Source organism: Phoenix dactylifera, chromosome 1, assembly GCF_009389715.1.
Source record: "Phoenix dactylifera cultivar Barhee BC4 chromosome 1, palm_55x_up_171113_PBpolish2nd_filt_p, whole genome shotgun sequence".
Classification (NCBI taxonomy): Eukaryota; Viridiplantae; Streptophyta; class Magnoliopsida; order Arecales; family Arecaceae; genus Phoenix; species Phoenix dactylifera.
The window spans coordinates 5,533,335-5,552,572 of NC_052392.1; the positions used below are offsets into that span (position 1 = coordinate 5,533,335).

At 35.4% G+C, this 19,238-nt stretch overlaps 1 protein-coding gene across 1 annotated transcript; it reads right to left on the reverse strand.

Moving 5' to 3' along the window:
• Positions 1 to 15,226: 15,226 nt before the first annotated feature.
• On the reverse strand, positions 15,227 to 18,557 carry LOC103721251. The gene is made up of 4 exons (XM_008811379.2): positions 18,329 to 18,557; positions 16,326 to 16,400; positions 16,049 to 16,189; positions 15,227 to 15,817 (listed from the first exon to the last, which is right to left on the reverse strand). The coding sequence occupies exons 1-4, from the start codon at positions 18,518 to 18,520 to the stop codon at positions 15,482 to 15,484; spliced, it is 744 nt and encodes a 247-aa protein (XP_008809601.2). The 5' UTR covers positions 18,521 to 18,557; the 3' UTR covers positions 15,227 to 15,481.
• Positions 18,558 to 19,238: the final 681 nt, after the last annotated feature.

Consider the following 19,238-nt stretch of genomic DNA (forward strand, 5'->3'; position numbering starts at 1 on the left):
CCATACCAAGCTTCATAGGAGCGAGCAAATTCGAGGGCAAAGACTTTGATAATTTGAATACAAAAGAACAATATGATAGATAGAGGGGGTTTAGGTCAATGAAATGTGTGTTCTATGCGATAATAAAACTGAATTGGTGCACCATCTTTTGATGCATATTGTACATTCATGAAGATTCGGAAGCCAATTTTCTAGGAGTTTAACATCTCAAGTTGAACTCCACTTTTTTATTTTCAGACCTCTTGGAGAAATCAAATAGTTTTGATAAGTTCAAGCCTGCTAGAGATCGGCAAATTATGGATATTTGTTATACATTTGGAAGGAGAGAAATAGGCATATTTTTCTCAAAAAGGCAAAAACTAACCAAGCCATCCTCAAATCTGCATTAGCACTGACTAGGGATTGGTCTATCTTCTGCAATTAAAAAAAAAGCAACTAGTTTTTCTTTTCTTTGAAGAAAACTTTGTATTGTCCAAGTCCAACTTTTTAACTGCTTCAATTAATCTTTTGTTTCCTTTCTTTTCTTCATCAATATGTTCTCATAACCTGTATTCCTCCCTGTACAGTCATCTTTTAATAATATGAATGGGCTTCCCTCTTCCAGTCAAATATAAACATCACAATATTACTAAAAGAGATGCAATATTATTAAAAGAGATAGACATGCTTCTTTATTCCATCTATCAATCTTTGTAACCAAAATATCCTGAGTTCCTCTTTGCAAAAATAATATGATTAATAAGTTAGATATACCTTTATTTATTTATTTATTTATGTGAGGTATATTCCATTTTAGATTTGATTTGTCAATCTCTGTAACCATAATATCCTTAGTTCTCCTATTTGCAAAAACAATATGATTAATAAATTAGATATGCCTTTATTTATTTATTTATTTATTTATTTATTTATGTGCTTCAATCACATGGATACTCTTTATTTCCTTTTACAATTGGATTAGATGTATTTAAAAAAACAAGTACAATTCCAACAAATTAGACTTTCTCTAACAAAATAATAAAAAAATCAACAAAATAACTAAAATTTGGTTTCTCCCTCAGACATCCTTTTTCCACTCCCCTCCCTCTTACATGGATCTCTCATCTCTCCATCCTCCACTCCCTCTTCCTCCCCCTCTCCCTGCTCCCTTTCACTTTCATCCCCGACTTTTATAAACTACCATCTCATTCTCTTCTCATTATCAAATCTCATCCTAAACCCCTTCAAACTATCCCCTCCCAACCTAAACTTCCCCTCCCTCTCTCCAATTTTAATTATGCCAATTTTCTTACATCCCACTAAGCCACCATCTCTCTTGCACCTGAAGATTAAATGCTATATGCTCATATCACACTACATTCCATTATTATATTATAATAAATTTTAATTTTAATTTTTAGCTTTGCATGTTCTTTTTTATCATGTTACTGAAATTTCTATCTATACTACTTAGGATTTCATCTTTTAACTAATATTTGTATGTTTACATTTTCTGTTGTATACTCATTTTTATTATCACTTTCTTATTTGATTTTAACTTTGATTTTGTTTATTTTTCATTTTATTTTTAAATTATATCATTTTTACTAAAATATGTGCACCTTTTACCCTAGCTATGGTACTTTATTTCATTGTTATTATTTTATTTTATATTCCTTTTTCATTCTATGAATTATGCCAATATTTTTAAATTGATTTATTTTGTTTTATATTTCTATCCTTTTGATTTTATGGAGTATTTAGATTCATAACCTTTTAATACTTATCATACTTTGTTTTCTATGTTATCTATTTTTTCTATTTGTAATTATTTTTCTCAAATTTAAATATTTCTTAAGTTGTACTTTTATATTATCTATTATTTTTAATATTTTACTATATTTTATTTTCTTTGATATATTTTACTTTTGTATGTTCTTTTTTATAAGTTTGTCGTGTTTTTAAATTTATTTTTATTTATTCAAAATGTTTTACTTAGCGTATATCATATATGCCCATGTGCTAATGGTTGTGTGTTTATATAATGGAGATCGTTGTGTGTTTATATAATGGAGATCAATTTGAAACCATTATAATAATTATTATAAACTTTATGAGACCTAGATAATATGTGTGCACGCATACATATACATACAGAGAGAGGAGGGGGAGGGAGGAAAGGAATAAGGTGTTCATTTTAAATTTTACTAATTGGCTAGTAGCAAAGTGTGCAAATGAAAAAGGAAGAGAGAGAACATAAGATAAGCTAAAGCCTACGGTAGGAACTATTAAATAGTTCTTTTAGCCTCGAGTTACTTGCAAGCATCTATTTTGCCTTAGCCCACTCGAAAATTGAGATACTCTCATGTTTTTGTTTATGTCCTCCTCTTTGAATTAAGCCTTCTATCATCATCCATTCGTGAATCAATGTTTAGTGAACCTGCTTGAATAGTTGGTGAATGATCTGATGAAGAATCTTAAATTATATATAAGGTGAGTGCTAAATAGTTGCATCCATTTGATGGGTGTTTTGATGTTCAAGGTAGGATCTAATATCAATCACTATCATTGTACCTTTGTTTGCATCATTGTATGACTTTCAAAGATCATTATAGATAATAAACAAAGAAAAATATTTCCTTTTCTGCTGGAAACTTAATATATCTTGAGTTAAATAACTAAGTATGCCCTAAGATAGCTTTACTTATTGAGAGAGAGAGAGAGAGAGAGCTCCTAGTTTGAGGGAAATGTTCTTTACCTTATCCAGGTAAGAATGTTCAATTAAAATTGTAGTTCACATTTGATAGATTTTTGTCATTTTTGACTCTAGCTAGCCGCTAAACACCCCAAATCTTAAAATCTTTGAATAATACGACGATAGTTTGCCACCACTTGGATTCGAACCCTAGATCTCTCCCAAGAGCAAACATATTTTTGATTAGATCCAAGTCCTCTTGGTGCCCAAATCTTAAAATATATATTCATGTTTTTGCTGCCCAAATCTTAGATTATATATTCATATCCTTGAAACCAATATTCTATCTAACTAATGCAATATGATGTTCTATAATTTTCGAACACTTTATAACTTGCTAATAGTTACCCTTAATCCTGAACCAAAAGCGCCTTGAAAATTGTTGCTCTTGGTCTTATCTCTATGTCATGGTATAATTTGTCAAGAATGCCAGTAATGAAATTATATTACTCTATGTTTCAAATGGAATTCTTTAGATGCGACAATATCATGCACGGTATGTTTTCCATTTTTAGTTTTTGGCTGTCTCATATTGGCCATTATGTGAGGCCACACATTCAAGTGCATCTAATTGATCGTTCACCTAATTTCGAAAAGCAATAATAGAGTTATTATTTTTGTTACGACTATATAACATGCATAGCTTGAAACCATTCTTGGTCACTTTAAGCTAATGACATCAATAACATATTTGTTAGTTGACCAAGAGACTTTTAAAAACTATATTTTTAATATTTTTTTCTTGATATAACTACTGTTATTAGTCAATGCAATGATGCATACATTGAAGAAAGAAAGAGAATGTTTTGGTGGACACTTTATAATTTCTAAATTTGAATTGCAGGAAAACTAATCTTTAAATCTTTAAATAGTGAAAATGATGGCAATTATATGAAGCTGCTGTTACAGTCATGAGTGATGCATAAGTCACTGTAGAAGTTCAGAAAGCAATAGCCATGCCCTGAAAGGGTCGCAATGGCCATCATAATGCTACAATAATGGCCATTAAAAAATCATGAAAGAAGATTGGTATGGGGACCCATACGAGAGCTTGTTCTGATTCATGAAAACAAAAAAAAAATTTACCAAACTTCTTCCTTAAAAAAAAAGTACAAACTAATTAACTAGGATTTAACCTACATAACCATCTAGCAATTCACATTGATAAGACTAACTCAAAATATGAATCTAGTTGATGCTTTCTGAAACGACCATGAAACCCCAAGAATCTTTTCTGACACTGAGCTACCAATGCCATTGCTCCAACGGTTTCTAACTTTAATATAGCATCAGGTGAGTGAGAGTGGGGCTCATTCAATCCACCAGCATAAAATTTTAACACAATAAAGTTCGGATTTTTTTTTTTTTTTAAAAAAAAAAGGTATGAGAACCAACATTGGCTATCAAGCCATTATGGGTCATGGTGTGGATCCCACTCTTTGGAGACCCATGATGCCATGAGCTTAATTGAGGTCATGACAAGACTTGTCATTGTAACAGTCTGAGGACAGCCCTGATCCTGCTACCACCTACCTCTTGGGCTATTGGTAGAGAGGCCCATGGCACTGCCACAAATTTTTATTTCCCAACAATGCAAGACCTTTTTTTTCCTTTTTTTTCTTTTTCACAGCATGCATTAAACTACCAAAGTGAAAACAAAATGATTGATTGGGACATGGTACACTTTATGTAATTAGCCAAATAGTTATATACATGCATTGGTCGTTACAGTACAAGTTGCCTGCAGAATTTTTCAAAATGCATGCAAATCCATGTACCCCAAATCCTGACATGGTTCAGGGGTTGCTCAGTGAGGTGTGGACTAACCCCATATTCATGAGTCCATCAAGAATGCTAATCTATACTGCTAATTTTATCTGCATTGGAATATTTTTAATTCATACAAATATCTATATAAAAATGTAATTAATAAGGTAGTCTCATTTTATTTTTTTCAGACTCTGTTTCTCATCTATTCCTAATTAGCTGGATTCTATTTTTTATAACCTCTGTATCCCTTATTCACACTCCAATCAATTGGACTATAAAAGAAAAATAAAAACTAATATTTTTCCAAACCATGTATATGAGTTGTTTAGCATAATTCTATTTTCCTCCTACTTGTATTTTGCTCGTTTTTCTTTTCAGAGTTATTGTTATGAACACACTATCATGCAATCTATGCCTTTGTTAGAGACTGCACTAGCTAGGTTTCGAGGAAGGTCTCTTCTCGATTTTGTAAGAGACCTATGGTTGATTCTCATATTCACAAAAGTTGGTAACATTTAAGAGTGGTGGGGGATTGCTATCCCTTATGGTATAACCAATCTTGGAGATCAATGAGGTAAATATTTGTATTGTCACTTATATAAAACACACACAATATTATAACTTCGACAATAGAAGCATGTTTGCTAATTATATGGAACATATTCTGCTTAGGTGCATTTTTGGAGAATCTTAGTAACAAATAATGAGGGAATCGATAAACCTCGATATACATTAATGACACATCCATACACAAATAAACCCTTCAAATTTTCTTCTCGCAGGGTGGTAGGCTTCGTGCGGGAATGCTTGATGGCAAGTTAGATTGCTACGTTGATGAAACTTTGGTTAAGGCTTATATTACACTGTCCGGTTACCTTAGATTATAAAATTCGATATCTACCATATGATCTTTTTTTTGATTAAAAGGGAATATTGAACATATGTCAACCAAAAAAAAAAAAATAAATCAAAGCATCGAAACAGAATCTTTGATGAAGAAAATAGTACTATAATTTTCTTTGCAAGTGTTTTGGCAGTTTTTCTTTTTGGATGGGGAAAAGATGTTGCAATTTACTTTTTACTTTTTGGAGTCCACGATGATGGTCCTCAGGGAATCCAAACACTCCCTCCCAATCCACAATCATTTTGTCAATTGACTGTTGACCAAAATAGTTACTCGACATGATCAAACATTAGAAGATTCACATGCATGGCAAAAAGAAAGGTAATCTATGTAACCAAATCCTCTAGCCCAAGTTGCATTTATCAACAGCTGAGCTATAAATCCTTCATCAAGCCATAGGTTGCCTGGGCTATTTTCCGTAATTGATTAGCCAAATACCTAATGAATGCATAGAATGGGAGAATTACATTAATATGTAGGAACTTATGCTTGGATTAGTGTGCAATGGACATCCAAATGCTGCTGCAAGGAATTCAACTTGACCGATAATGAAAATATTTTCGCTAGAATGTCCTATGGATATTGAATACATTTAGATCCATGCGTGTGGGTAACCCGACGCCATTTACTCGTATGAATTATAGGATAGAATCATGAAATTGATTTGAGTGAATTTTGCATAACAAAATCGCTCGAACATTTGGTGGATATAATTGATAAGTGAATACATCATGAATAATCCATGCTAGCTTTTGTTTAGGGTGCCAAATCTTTTGATCTTTTGCATGACCTTAAGCATATAAGACTCCCATGATCTCTGATGCTCTCCGAAATAATGGTTCCTCCATCCTTACGAAGCCATATTTAGCATTACATTTTTTCTTAAATGATATTTAGTAAGTGAGTTTGCTTTTCATAATGTTTTAGGGATTTAATTATCGACTATGATTAAGTGTTCTTTATATACTACTAAGTAGAGTATAGCAAACAAATTTCTAGGACAAAATTCACAACCCTTCATTTGATTGCCACTAAATTATCCAGAGCTGACCTTATTTTGTTATACTTTTATCCCCAACTGATGAGTACACACCCCTTATTTCATACATGCATATGCATGTTTTCTTTTTGCATTGGAAAGAACTTAGTTAATACATAACTGATAGATGACAAGTGACCCCCAAAGCCAATAATTTGGAATTTCTGTTCTTAAATCTTTTGTTTCAACAAATGCTAATCATTAAGTGGCAGCCAAGCAAGGGGGAATTAATCCTGCCAAAATTTCACTCTTCTTTCTATTCCATAGCATGATGAAAAAAAGAAAAAAAAATTGAAAAACTTTTTCTGCAAGAGCTCACATAGAAAAATCCTTTGGCATCCATGTCATCATCTTGAGAAGCTGCTACAATTGGCATGGAGGCTAAACAAATTTGGTTAGAGTTAAGAAAAGTGAAGAAAAGGTCAATAAGATGTAGAACACTCAGGTGGCAACAATAAAATGCACACCCCAAGTTGGTTTCCTCTGGCCATGACATGGCAGTCCCATTACAGGGGGTGGCTGCAAATTAGTACCCTTTAGCCACATGATCTCTGTCCTTTTTCCCCTCTCAGCCTGCAGGACACCCCACCCATGATGTCCCTCCTTCTCTCCATTTGACTCAGATGTCAGTGAGCTACCATCCTTAGTCCACCACCTGTGCTGCAGTTGGGTGTGGTGTGGTCTCCACATCCAGAGGCTGAGCCCCATCTCCAATAAACACCACCTCTTCTTCTTAGAAAGAAATGATACCCTACGCTATATTCACCATATGGTCGTGCATGCAGCCAATCACAGCTGCTCGTTTCTGCGGGATCTATTCATCGGATCTTCATCTCGGTGCACCCCTGCAAGAATGAGCGAATGCGATTGGCTGAATGCATGGCCATGCGGTATGTGCAGTGTAGGGTGTAATTTCTCCTTCTTAGGTTAATGGCATGTATCGGTTCACCGACTTCTTGGTGCGGAGGACCACCCACAACTTGAGATCGAAGACCCCCACTATGACCTGGATGAAGGGGTGCAGCTGGGCCGGGTAGAATCTAATGGGGACTAAAACCCATTCAACCCTAAATTTCGGACCCACATGTTGGGTCCAGGCCCAAAATATAAACCTGACACACCAAGGGTAGAATCATGAAATTAAATATCAATCATGGCCCTTTATTTTTTGAGAATTAAGATGAAGGCATGGGAGCATGGCATATCATTTCCAAGAAATGAATCAAGAAATTGCTTGGGTCAAGAACTCGGAGACACATCTCGCTGTATTTGATCATGGAATCTCCATTAAATGAAATGAAGGTTGCACTGTTTGGGCTACCGTCCAGTTAGCTATCTTGGTCATAGAACTCATGTGAACTTCTTATGACATGGGTCCAAACCTCCAAAACCAATTTCTAGCTAGGTTGCTTATAGATTAGTCTTTTAAATCTTTTATATTTGTATATCAATCCTTGTCTTTTTTAAATTTATATTTTAATTCTTGAAATCTTGTATCTTATTGCTTATACATTAGTTCGATTAAATTAATAAATGATAATGAAATATTCCGCTTATATTTTTCTCAATGGTATTTTTTTCGCATATTTTAGATATACTTTTAGTTTGCATTCTTAGTTGATGCATTAATTCGTGCCCCTCCATAAATTAGTTTGCTAAGTGGCATGTCCTAAGAAGAAGAGGGTGGAGTAGAGAAGAGAATGAAGTGAGGGAGAAGATTACCAAGATACCTTCATTGTTAAATCAAAGGCACTTTTCCTCTACCACAATCTTGTACATACAACAAAGAACTTCATATGAATTTTATATAAATATGAAAATGATAGGGATTAATTTGTAAATATAAAAAATTTAATGAACTAATCTACAAAAATCTTTTCTAACTTAGCATGGAAAAAATTGTTGGATTTTTACTTCAACTAGCACATAGGATATAAAAAAAGATACAGACTACTAGCAAATAGAAGATTTCAAAAATTAATGCGAAAAACCAAGTTTAAAAGAAAAGAAAAGAAAGCGGGGCTCCACCCCAAATTCATGCTCTTAGTCTCTTACCAATTTATCTCGAAGATAGTACAATTCAAGAGATCTTAGTAATACACATTTTGAACCACATCTAATGTATAGAATAAGTTTACATCATCATGTATCACAATTGAAACTATGGAATAGTTGGTTGCCAAGAAATCTTCCCTGTGAATCAACAAACAAAAATATCCTCCATTCGACGTATGTTCCAGTATTGTATTGTGCATCCGTTGTGTGTGGAGAACTCAACTAGAATTATCTTCTACCCAAAAAAAAACTACGAACTTTATACCGTACCCTTATTTATAGTGTTAGATCTAGCTAAAAAAGATCTAAGAAATATTTCTACGAAAAGACAAAGCTAAAAATAAATTTTTGAAAGAAAAAAACACAGAAAATCTACTTCTTCGATTCTCCTTTTGTCAGAAATTATTTTTTTTGAGAAAAAATAAAGCAAAAACAACACCTAACTACGGCATAATTAATTAAACCCATGGTGGTAATGAGAGGTAGTTGAGCACTCCAATCCAAAACATAGCACAAACCTTTCACAGTTTACAAGGTGTACGTAGTGAAAAGATGGCTTGCTCTCTTCTCAGGTGATGACGAAAACACAACGGAGGCAGCCCCCCTCGGGCCCGTCCGTAGGCTTCCTCGAACTCTCCTCCCCTCGCAGGCCGAGCAGGCCATAGACGCTCTCTCTCTCTCTCGCTCTAATATAAACCTCAAACGTTGCAGCCTTGGAATGCTCATTCCATTCCCTTCCTGGAGCGCCCACTGCTTTGAAACGCATTGGTTTGGGCAACTCCTCCTCCCTTTCCTGCTACTTGCCATGCATCCAAAAAACCTTTATTCCCTTCTAGGAACTAGGAAAAGCTAGTAGATCTTTTCATTGGAGGACATGGTTAGGCTCTCTCCTTTTTTTTCTTCTTCTTTTCTTTTCTGAAATGGTGCTCTTCCTAATTTTATTTAATAAAGTAATTCAATATACTGAAGAATTCAATAGCTCGCCAAGCTTGATACAGTATTTCTTTTTTCTTTTAATTTTCTCTTAAAATTTGATTTATGAAAGCACATATTGTTCTCAATGTAAAGTCCCATCTTCTGAGAGAAATAATGCTATATCTCTTGCAGTGATATAATGATTAATATTCTGATCATATAATATAGTATTACTAGAACAAATGTTATTTTTACTATATGACTATATCATGTTATATGATGGAATAGATTGTTACAATATATATACTATTATAATAATATGTTGATAATAATCTGCAAAATTAAATCAAACATGCATTAAGTAAGAATTAAAGTTCCTCTTTGCAAATCAACTTTTAAAGCCCTTTAAACTTTATTTGCACTGGGGGTTTCTGACCGTTATGTCTTGGGTTTTGGAAGTTCTTGATAAAAAGCCATGCAAGAATCTTAAAGTTATCTTTCGTGCACTGACCTAGTGCAACTAAAACTTTTCACTGTCTAGCAGAATTATGTACGCTACTTAGACGCGAGTTAATCTCTCCTCTTAAGGGTAGGATGAAGAAAATATTGGAATCAATTGCTCTTATAGCTCGCATATAATTACTCCATGAGACAATATTATAATTGCCAACAGAAAATAGACCAGGCACTAAGAAGAAAGATGGGCCAAGCCGTTCGGCAATTTATTAAAACTATGAACAAGATCATTCAACTAAACATACATACAATTTCCAACTATATATATTATGTTTTATGGAAGTTTAGATGCTACAGTTGAGATCAACTAGAGTCATAAAGTCTTGACCACATCTAGAATAGTGTACCAAACTTGGCAATAAACTGAAATTTTCTAGCATTTAAAAGTACTCTTGTTAGATCTGAAATTCTTATAAACATTTAAAATTTGGGGGATTGTTATCCAACTTTTTCTTCAACCACACATCTAGCTCGATAGGTCTAATATTTGGCTTTGACAGTGATAACACATACCTCGCAAATATCCAGAATATTCACCAAAACTGCATCATAGAACCAAGTTGGGATGTTGGCCAACCCAACTAATTGTCGAGGAAACTAAGTAGAATGATGCAAAATGATGTTGACGCATGCCCAACATATCTTGTTGCACAAATGTATTTATATATATTTATATATTTTGGCATCTAATTCATGTACAATTGGAAAGTATCGCTCATTTTTTGCACCCACCTTGTGTTAATAATAACCATGGCAATTTGTGGGGCTGCCTAGACTTAGATCTCTCTTTAGTCTTAGGGTTATTTGGTGTGAGGATCCGTATGGACATGTGTTTAGTCCTACATCGGTTAGTTGCTGGGTAAATCTTGGGTACTTATACAGAATCAAGAAACCCAAATAATACCTTCCGACTAGCCATTTTGGCTTAGATCCTGAGTTGTTACAAATTGTATCAGAGCGAACCTGGCCCATAATCTATGTGGACTAGGAGATACTGCAGCATGAATTCATTGAGGCTGACCACGGGATGATCATGGTGTTTTGATTAGATTTGAATGGATTTAAACTCTTAGCCTAACGAGGACGTCAGAGCTTGAACGGGGAGAGTATATGAAAACTCCTGCGGACGTGTGTTTAGTTCCACATCGGTTATTTGCTGGATATATTTTGGGTACTTATACAGGATCAAGAAACCCAAATAATACCTTCTGGCTAGTTATCTGGTGTCATGCGTTCATCTCATATGACACAATGTGCATGTAAGAGGCGGTATTTTGGCCCCATATGGCATCTCTAGAAAAGGTACATGACACATTTTTGCGACACCAAAAAAAAGCTTTTATCCTTGTTGAAACTTTATAGCTTCCCGTGACATACCACTTGGGATACATATCATATTGTTCAAAACTTCGTTGGTTAATTACAGTACAATACAACTAAACTCCAAGGTACGGACACATGGGCTCACCTTGAGAAGAGAAGAGAAAAGGATAACTAGTTAAAAGTAATACTATAGTGGCAGTGAATAGTTAAATTCCCAATGTGATGAACAGGTAACCATTAGTTTTTTCGTTTCAAGATGGCCAAGGAGTTGTCCAAGAATCTCAAGTGAGAGGTCATTTTCCACAACCAACCAAGACTTGAAGACATTTCTCCATGATATGAGAATGATGCGTATCCTCTTTTTCTTCTTTCTTTCTTTTTGAGAAAAATGGTGTATATATTTGCCCCAGCCTAAGCTGGCCGGGCTTGTTCATTGACCATGTTTGGTATAGTTTTGATACCTAACTTTACATTGAAGATATTTTGAAGGGACACTGAAGTGAATGACCCTTGGAATGAAAATTTTGTTTTTTTACGTACCACAAGGGTCCGTTCATATCTTTATTTGGGGCCAATTCTTAGGACAGACTCCTAATTGATGCCAACTCTTCATAAGTTGATGCCAAATTTCCTATCATGATCGATAAGACCGGGGGGCCACAATATTCTCTTTTTTTTTAAAAAAAAATTAAACATAAAGAAAAAATAAATAGCTTCATGCTAAATTTCTGATTGTGATAACTTAGCAAACACATGGAATCTATCCTGTCGTGTGTTTGGGGCAAGTTTTTTTCCATGTTTATTCCAAAACCGTGACTTGTTCGATCTTCTTTATAAGAGCAATGCCACGGAATCCAAACATCATACAAAAAGATTTATGTGCCTCATGGCTAATGGAGATTGGTGCAATACATAAGGGCTAATGATGAAAGTTTAGCATAGATATTCTTTGGAAACTAAATATAAAAAGAATAGAGTTAAAAGGTGTAAGAAGTATGAATTTGAAAAAAAAAAAAGACATAAAAATAACCTTTTCATTCATGATGTTGTGAATCTAATCACTTTTCCATCACGGCCAAATGCTAATATTAGCTTCCAAATATAACAAATTATACATCCTGAAAACAGAATAGAATAAAATAAAACAAAAGGAATAAGAAAGGAGTAAGTTATTCCGGTTATGCTATAAATAACTATATTTACTTTAGATATTTTAGCCAATAATAAAAATATCTTTTGAGATAACTATATTGATAATTATTACCATCCCTGCGATACTATTTCTTATTCTTGCGCCAAGCACAACCATAATCTTAAGACATGAGCTCACAATCTAACCATCTTATACCATATGACTCTGCAAACTTCTTCGAGATACAAATCTTCCTGACCTTGAGTATCTCTTATAGTGCAAGCTACCCATGCTTAATTTAGGAGCGTAGGTATGAGACATGATGATCCTCACTTAGGCTAGGACTAAGACCTTGTCACTCGATTTATGTGTAAATTGGCTCGAGCCATGGTTTAATTAATTGTGTTTTATGGTGTTCATGGATAACCAAAGATATGCCTTGCAAACCTCTTTTTTTTTTTTTTTGTGAAAAACAGCATTCATATAGATCTCACATGAGTAGATGATACAGAGGGTGGGGTATATCTCTGACCTTGGTCCAAATTAATCCGTCCGAATGCCGGGCCACAAAGGAGGCAATTTAATTTGTTGTACTGCTTGTCTCTCTATAAATATGTGCTGCCTGGAAAGAAAGTGTATCTCTTTGGCCAAATTTTTTGGCGTCGTCCACAAGTGACAAGGTGCGGTTTCAAATGCTATGTAGGGTTTGGGAATTCGGAATGTTGTTGTCTTGTGGTCAATTGGCCAAAAGCTCCAACAAAAAAAAAAAAGTTACGTAGCCCACCCAATAAGAGCCAACCCTTCCCTATGACCACCCCCTTCTGAAAACGACTCAAAGGGCGCTCTTCTCGGTGAATTTATTTCTCTGTGCACATCCATCCACCTATCTCTGTGTAGAATAGCCCCTCACGTGATGGAAGCCAGGGAGGATTAGTTCATTTATTCCGGGTGGGATTGCAAATTTTGCAGGATAATTAGGTGATATATAAAAATTCTAAGTATTTTAAGGCATTTTGGTTAATCTATTGGCAACATCATGAAATAGTTATTGGTGATGTTGGGGAATTCTATAAGATCACTGTCTCCTTTTATATGATATAACTTATCAAAATTAAAAGTCTTCGATGATTAATTTCTTCTCAACCTTGTGTAGCTTCTTCCCATGCATCATTCTTGTGTCATGTGTCACCCTTTGTGCAAAATAGATAGAAGTATATAATTTTGCTGAAAATGATTAAAATATATAGTGGATTTGAGGGGTTTCATTAAATTTGACACTTTGGAAAATAAAATAACTTGATCAAACATGAGCAAGTCAGTGCTTAGAAGAAACAAAAAGTGCTCATGTTTTAATTTGTCAAGTTTAATGATTATCAAATTCAATATAATGCAAAAAAAAAAATAAAAAGCTTTCAAGCGTGTGGTAAGATGAAAAAATACGAAAAGCGAGTGCATAATCAAATCAAATATCTTTTAAAAATGACTATGATTTTCATAGGATGGCATAGCTAATATATTGAGTTCTAGTCTAAATTATTTTCTTACCTATTAGAAGCCAATTAGAAATTTTTAACATGGGAATGGTTGTGTGGGTCCATGTTTAGTAAGACCGGCGACATATTTAACCATGGTTGATTTACAAGTTTTTCATTAATTGACCATTTTTCTTTTTTTGAAGTTTGGAGAGGCCAGAGTTCCATCCCCACCCTCCCACCCCACTCTATCTAGGTCTTAACTAGGGTTTTCTATGGAGGGGTCAAAAATTAAGAAGTCGAATTCACAACCTGACATCTAGAAACTAATAGTGTGAAGCAATAAGCTACAAGCTTGGTTACTAGATTGACCTTGTTTGTGTTGGCTGGGTATGAGCATGGTGTGGATTTTAGGTAGGGTACTGCAAAGATCCATCACATGTAATGGACATGTGAGACTCCCATCAAGCCAATCATCTTAAATGTGTTCTAATTGTAATGAAACCACAAGACTGGTTTAGAGAAGTGGATAAAGTAGCAGCATTTGATTGATATCATACATCTCTAGAGACATGGCTTCATACTTAAAATCATATGTAAAATTCTGAGAAATCAATCAAGCTACGCTTCATTTCTAATTTTGCCGCAACATACTTCGGTCGTTAAACGAGTCAGGCATGTATTATTATATCAATAGGTCCAAGCAAAACTTAAACTTATAAGGCCTAGATAGAATCCCTGGTTTAGGTCATGTGGTGATCAAGAATTTTTTTTAGCACAAAGTTTTCCATAATATTAGCATTTTGAAAAACTTTTGTTCAAATGTCCATATCTAAATTTTTATTTACCATCTGACAGTTAGAGAACCAATTAAAGGCTGGAATCAAGAGGGGAGAGGCATTAAGAACCATGCATCATGCTTGCAGGCCCCCCACCCCCCAAAAACTACCCTGTCATATCCATCTAATATGGAAAGCTGTAAAATATTATTTTTCACCTTGGTGAAAGTGAAATTTATATTACCCCATGGAAAAGATTCTTGTAAAAAAAAAAAAGAAGCTGCCCACAGCCACAAGGAAAACATCCATCCAGGTGATATTGGACAGCAGCATCCCTGTGTACAGTGGCGTTGCAGTGGTGACCAGAAATCTCAGAGCCTCCACCCTACAAGAAGTTCACATCAAACCATCCAAGTGCTCATAATATTTTACCCAATACTCATATGCTCCAAAGGCCAACGTGAGCTTGGGTTGGAAGAAGTGTTGGTCAAAAGACAATAAGTATAGAAAGAGACCAAGTACAAGCCATAGCCTACGTAAATATATAAATATATATATATATATATATAGTGTGAGAGAGAGAGAGATATATAGATATAGAAGTATGCATTCCATTACTTCGATACAAAATTGGTAGCCAGTGTGAGCCTCAAATATGGTCCACCGTGGGCACCTAGTCAGTAACGGAAATGCTCTCAGACCCATCAACACAGCCAAGAAGATATTGCCCACAATGCGCCCCACATAGATAGGGTTAAGTTTAGCACACCCTAACAACAAGAATTAAGATAGCTCAGTTCTACAGTAGCCTGGCTTGCTTTTCTTGCCATGGGAATTGAACATCAGGAGAGGGGAGATCTATGAGGAGCTCCCTTCCTCCTATTGCTCAAAGAAAGAACTATCTGAGGGAAGAAGCCACCACCCTTCTTCCTCTTGGGCACCTCGGAGTCCTCGGGCCTCCCGGAGCTGCCCCTGCCGCCGCCGTTGCTCGACCCGGAGCAGCCCTTGTACTGCAATGGGTCTTCGAGGATCGAATTCGGGGTGATCTGGCCGTCATCCTCGACGAGATCGGAGCTATCCATTCGGAGATTCTCAAAGTGAGAGAACGCAAAGTCCGACTCGTCGAACCTGAACAGAATGCTCGATAGATCCTCGCCTTGCAGCACCACATGATCCACCTACAATTCAAATCAATTCCCAATTTCATTGCACCCATTAGTCTATCAAAGTTTCTTTCCAGCCTTGGTACCTCATTCCCAATTGCTTGCCCCTGCCCCTATCCAACAAATGATAAATTTGTGCTCTTCCTTCTAACTAACCTTAGTATATGATGCATGGATACATAGATTAGCTATTATAAAAGAAGAGAGAGAATGTGCTATTTTCTCTATGGAATTCAAAAAGGGTACCTTGCAGGAGAGGGAGCAGAAGTGGAAGGGCTCTTGAAGGATTCTGTCACAGGTCAGGCAAATGTTTCCAGAGCCCTTGAAAGGCCTGGACTGAGGCCTTGGCTTCAGGAATACCACTTTGGCACTGTTTATAGTGTAGGGCTGCAAAAGAATGAAAAATTGAGAACAAAATCCCTTAAATAGGATCAACAATACCTTTTTTTTCCCTTGCAATTTGTGTCTAAATTACTTAAAATTCTAATTTCTCGCATCTCTTAAGATTTTCTCATTGCATTACCTGAACATAGGAGCAATCGATGAGCTTCTCAAGATCATCCAATCGAACCACATCGTTGTACACATACCGCCTCACCTAAATTAATTAAAAATTAGAGTTGATTAATTAGATTATCTTCTACCTCAAATGCACCAAGCAGCAGCAAATGCTGATATGAAATATTTAAGTCATCATATAATAACAATTAAGTTCATTCAGAATGAATTAGATTTACTAAATGTTGCTTTTTTTTGGCCAAGTATTACAAATAATTGGAAATTTAAAGTTGTTCACCTGAATGCATTAGCTCAGCATGCCAAAAATGCCCCAAAATTGATCAGCTAATAATTGGATTCGTTACAATGTGAGTCATTGGCTACTTATTACAATATTTTGACCAAATGATTATTAGGAAATCTCATCAGAGAGCCAGAGAGAGAGAGAGAGAGAGAGCTGCAGAAGGACAAGAACATAAGGTAAAAAGACTCTTATGCCCCTCTGACATCCGTATTCATAGAAAGGATCACCATGTGCTTGAGGGCAGAATCGTAAACTCCTCTCAAGTTAAAAGAAGGTGGTAATGTTGAAGCTTTCTTGGCCTTGAAGGAAGATAAAAACGACAGCTCTCCCAAACACTCAGCTTTTTTTTTGAAAAGATAAAAATCTTTAATTTTAATTGAATAAATATTAAGCTTGATAGGGTTAGCTCTGAGGTCAAAAAAAAAAAAAAAAGTTAACCTTGTAAAGTTAATGAGAAATATTCGGATGAAAAAGGTAAAAGGAAGCCTAGCTTTTCAGTATTAATGGTGACTAAATGGACTAAGAGTTTTCAAAGCCAAGAAAAGGAAGACAAGAGTTTCTAGTAAAAATAAGGTGAATCCAAGGGAACTAATTGCTGAAGAATGGTAAGAAAAGCTTCTATGGATGGCAAAACAGGTTGGATAATTCTACCACTAAAGAAAGTAAAAGACTAAAAAAAAAGGAGAAAATTGAGAAAATAAAGAATCCCATGATTGAGGCAATGATAAAAGGAAGAAAAGATATGCCAAGGATATCATATCTAACAAAGAATTTCATATCATAGTCAAGCAAACCAAACTTCAGGGTAATTTTTCAGAAACAAGAGGAGTCTGATGAAAATGATTAAGACATGAGAGAATTTATTGCCTAAATCACTGACAAGTCCTAAAGAGAAACTTGGCATTGCTCTTATGGATCTCTAGTGGAGTGAGCTATTACTACTAGCAACATCAAAGGGAGTCATAAATACACTCTCCTTTTCCACAGATGACTCACTTTATGTCTCTCTCTCTAGAACATGTTCTAGAGAGAGGCAGACAAAAAGGAGTGCATGAAGAGAGAGATGCAGAGAAGGAGAGGTGCATGCATCCCTGTGCTTCACCTATTCCCACCACCACCACCTCCAGTACTGCAACAACTAGTACTATTTCTATGTCAAGCAAAACGAAACAGAACAGTAGTCTTTTTTTTTTTCAGAAAAAAAATAGAGAGATAAAATTAGAGGAACCCATCAGTGGATTCCAAACTCAAATTTTCAAAGAAAAGAAGCATACCAGAGAAGAAAATTCATTCCCCAACCATGTAGTATTTTTCTTATAATGATGCCATAACTGCTATCCTTGGTACTACTGCTACTACCAATGCCAAGATTTCATGGCAAACTGACCATTTTTTCTCATATGATTTTCATTTAGAAACACTATCAATGAATTTTTTTAATTCAAACTAGAAGTGACAAAATAAAATCACAAGGGTGGAATTCAAACATGTGGCCTTAGTTTTAGAGGAAACCAGCAGCAGCACTAGTACTGTTGCCAAGCACCATAAGAACTACAATTTCTAGTCCCAAAAGATTGAATCAAACCAACTAGAATTCAAGCAAATCTAAATAAAGAGATGGGAGGAGGAAGGTGAAAAAAAAAGGGGCAAAAAAAGAGAGAGAAAAAAAATAGGAAGAAGAAAGGAAGCAAGAGGAGCAAAGGAAAAGGAGCAGAGGAGCAGACCTGGAGGAGTGGGTGGGAAGGGTGAGAGGGTGCGCAGTGGGGGCAGATGCTTGTGCAGCAGTCGAGGCAGAAGATGTTCTTCTCGTTCTTCTTCCTGCTCTCATGGGCCCCACACCCCACAAAGAAGCTCTCCTCCACCAGCCCACCCAGCCACCCCGGCATCCCATTCCCTCCTCCATCCCCCCTCCCCATCCCCTCTCTCCCTTCTCTCTCTCTCTCTCTCTCTCTCTCTCTCGCTCGCTCTCGCTCTCTCACTCTCACTCTCTCTCTTTTTATAGTGATATATACCAACCCTCTCTCTCTCTCTCTCTCTCTCTCTCTCTCTCTCTCTCTCTGAGGATGTACAAATGATATAGTTCTCACTCTGACTCACTCTCACTGTGAGGTGGGTATGAGCTTGGAAGAGGGGAAGGAAGGGAGGGTAGGGAGGGGCTTACGAACCTCCAAAGGCTATTTATAGAGGGAAGGTGGCAGGGTTTGGGAAGAGGGGGACAAAAGAAACGAAGGAAAGGAAAATATGGGAGTGAATGAAGCAATTGGAAAAAGAAAAAAAAAAGGAAAATGATAGAGAATGGGTTGTACAAATAAAATAGATGGATGGTATTTTTTAAAATATTCTTCTAAATATTAAATATTACATAAATACTCTTCTAAAATTAATATATATATATATATATCTTTGTAATACAATTATTTTGCTATTCTATTTTTTTATCTATATTTTTGCATATATACCAACATCACCTAACGCCATTAAAAAATTAATAATTTTAAATTAAAATAACTAAAATAATTCTAATAGATAGGCGTGCAAAAAGAAATATTTATAAGATGATCACGATGGAGGGCAAAAAATTAATTTTAAAATTTTATTTTATTTTTAGTTAGAATAAATATTGTTTTTATTATT

Excerpts from the sequence above, each read along its gene's own strand:
- LOC103721251 (XM_008811379.2), bottom strand. The coding sequence starts at position 18,520 with ATGGGGAGGGGGGATGGAGGAGGGAATGGGATGCCGGGGTGGCTGGGT. Across the intron at positions 16,401-18,328 it reads CTTCCCACCCACTCCTCCAG|GTGAGGCGGTATGTGTACAA; the intron begins GTCTGCTCCTCT and ends TAATTAATTTAG. Across the intron at positions 16,190-16,325 it reads TCGATTGCTCCTATGTTCAG|CCCTACACTATAAACAGTGC; the intron begins GTAATGCAATGA and ends ATTCTTTTGCAG.